The 1,040-nt window shown below is 36.6% G+C and overlaps 1 protein-coding gene across 1 annotated transcript in view; it reads left to right on the top strand.

The window, feature by feature from the left end:
- Positions 1-40: 40 nt before the first annotated feature.
- Positions 41-1,040, top strand: part of LOC107274135 — a gene marked incomplete at its 3' end in the record, with an annotated part of 1,421 nt that continues 421 nt past the window's right edge. The window contains exon 1 of the mRNA XM_015752921.2: positions 41-995. Coding sequence (XP_015608407.2) covers positions 539-995 — 457 coding nt within the window. The remainder of the gene's footprint in view (positions 996-1,040) is intronic.

Genomic DNA, 1,040 nt, shown 5'->3' on the forward strand with positions numbered 1-1,040 from the left:
TTCCAGAAAATTGTTTACTGCGAGAGTAAAAAACGCACTTCTAAAGGATAGAAATTTGAAGGTGAACGGCATATTGTCTTGTAAATTCGAGACAATGAAAGCTGGTTAGATTGTCGAAGAACTAAAGTTCTTGAACACTAAGAACGAAGTTGTTCTACCGTCCACCGATATCAGCGACTGGTTCAACACAAATGTGAAGGAAAAGTTACTAGCCAAGGTTGAAGACTTTCAAGAAAGGGAATCTGGTTGGTCATTGGTAGAAATTATAAACTTGGCGGTAAACATCAACAGATACATTCCGATACACGGTGGCCTATCTACTTTCATCGAATTACCGAAGGAGGTGCAAAGTAAGAAAGCAGTCGTAAACATTAGAAACAACGATCCGTACTGTTTCCTCTGGTCCGTCACCGCAGCTCTTCATCCAGTTAAAAATAATGTAAGCGTTATCGGTTCGTACCCCCACTTCAGCTAAGTGCTAAGGTATGAAGGTTTAAATTTTCCGATTGGCTTAAAGGACATTTCGAAATTCGAGAAGATGAATGATTTGGTAATTAACGTTTACGGTATAGAGTATGATAGTGGTCATGAGATAGTACCAATTTATCTAAGTCAGCAAAAGTCAAACAAGGAAGCGATTCATTTACTCATGTTAGAAACAAAAATTTATTCGAATGGAGATGACGTGGACATGGAAGACGGTAGTGTTTATCACTTTGCTTGGATTCGAAATCTATCCCGTTTACTGAAATCACAAATTACAAAACGTAAAGGTTATACTAAACTCTGTGATCGATGTCTATGCCACTTTACAACAGTAAACTCTTTCGAAAAACATAGACTCGATTGTGCAAATATAAATAAATGCAGAGTCATATTACCGGATGAAAAAGATAAAATTATGAAATTTAAAAATTATAAGTATAAAGAACCTGTTCCGTTTGCCGTTTATGCGGACATCGAATGTATTTTAGAGCCAATTGCGGATAAGTCTAATTCGTTAAACACAACTCTCTATCAAAGACAACTCTTTCGAAAGA

Source organism: Cephus cinctus, unplaced genomic scaffold, assembly GCF_000341935.2.
Source record: "Cephus cinctus unplaced genomic scaffold, Ccin1 Ccin1_scaffold2410, whole genome shotgun sequence".
NCBI lineage: Eukaryota > Metazoa > Arthropoda > Insecta > Hymenoptera > Cephidae > Cephus > Cephus cinctus.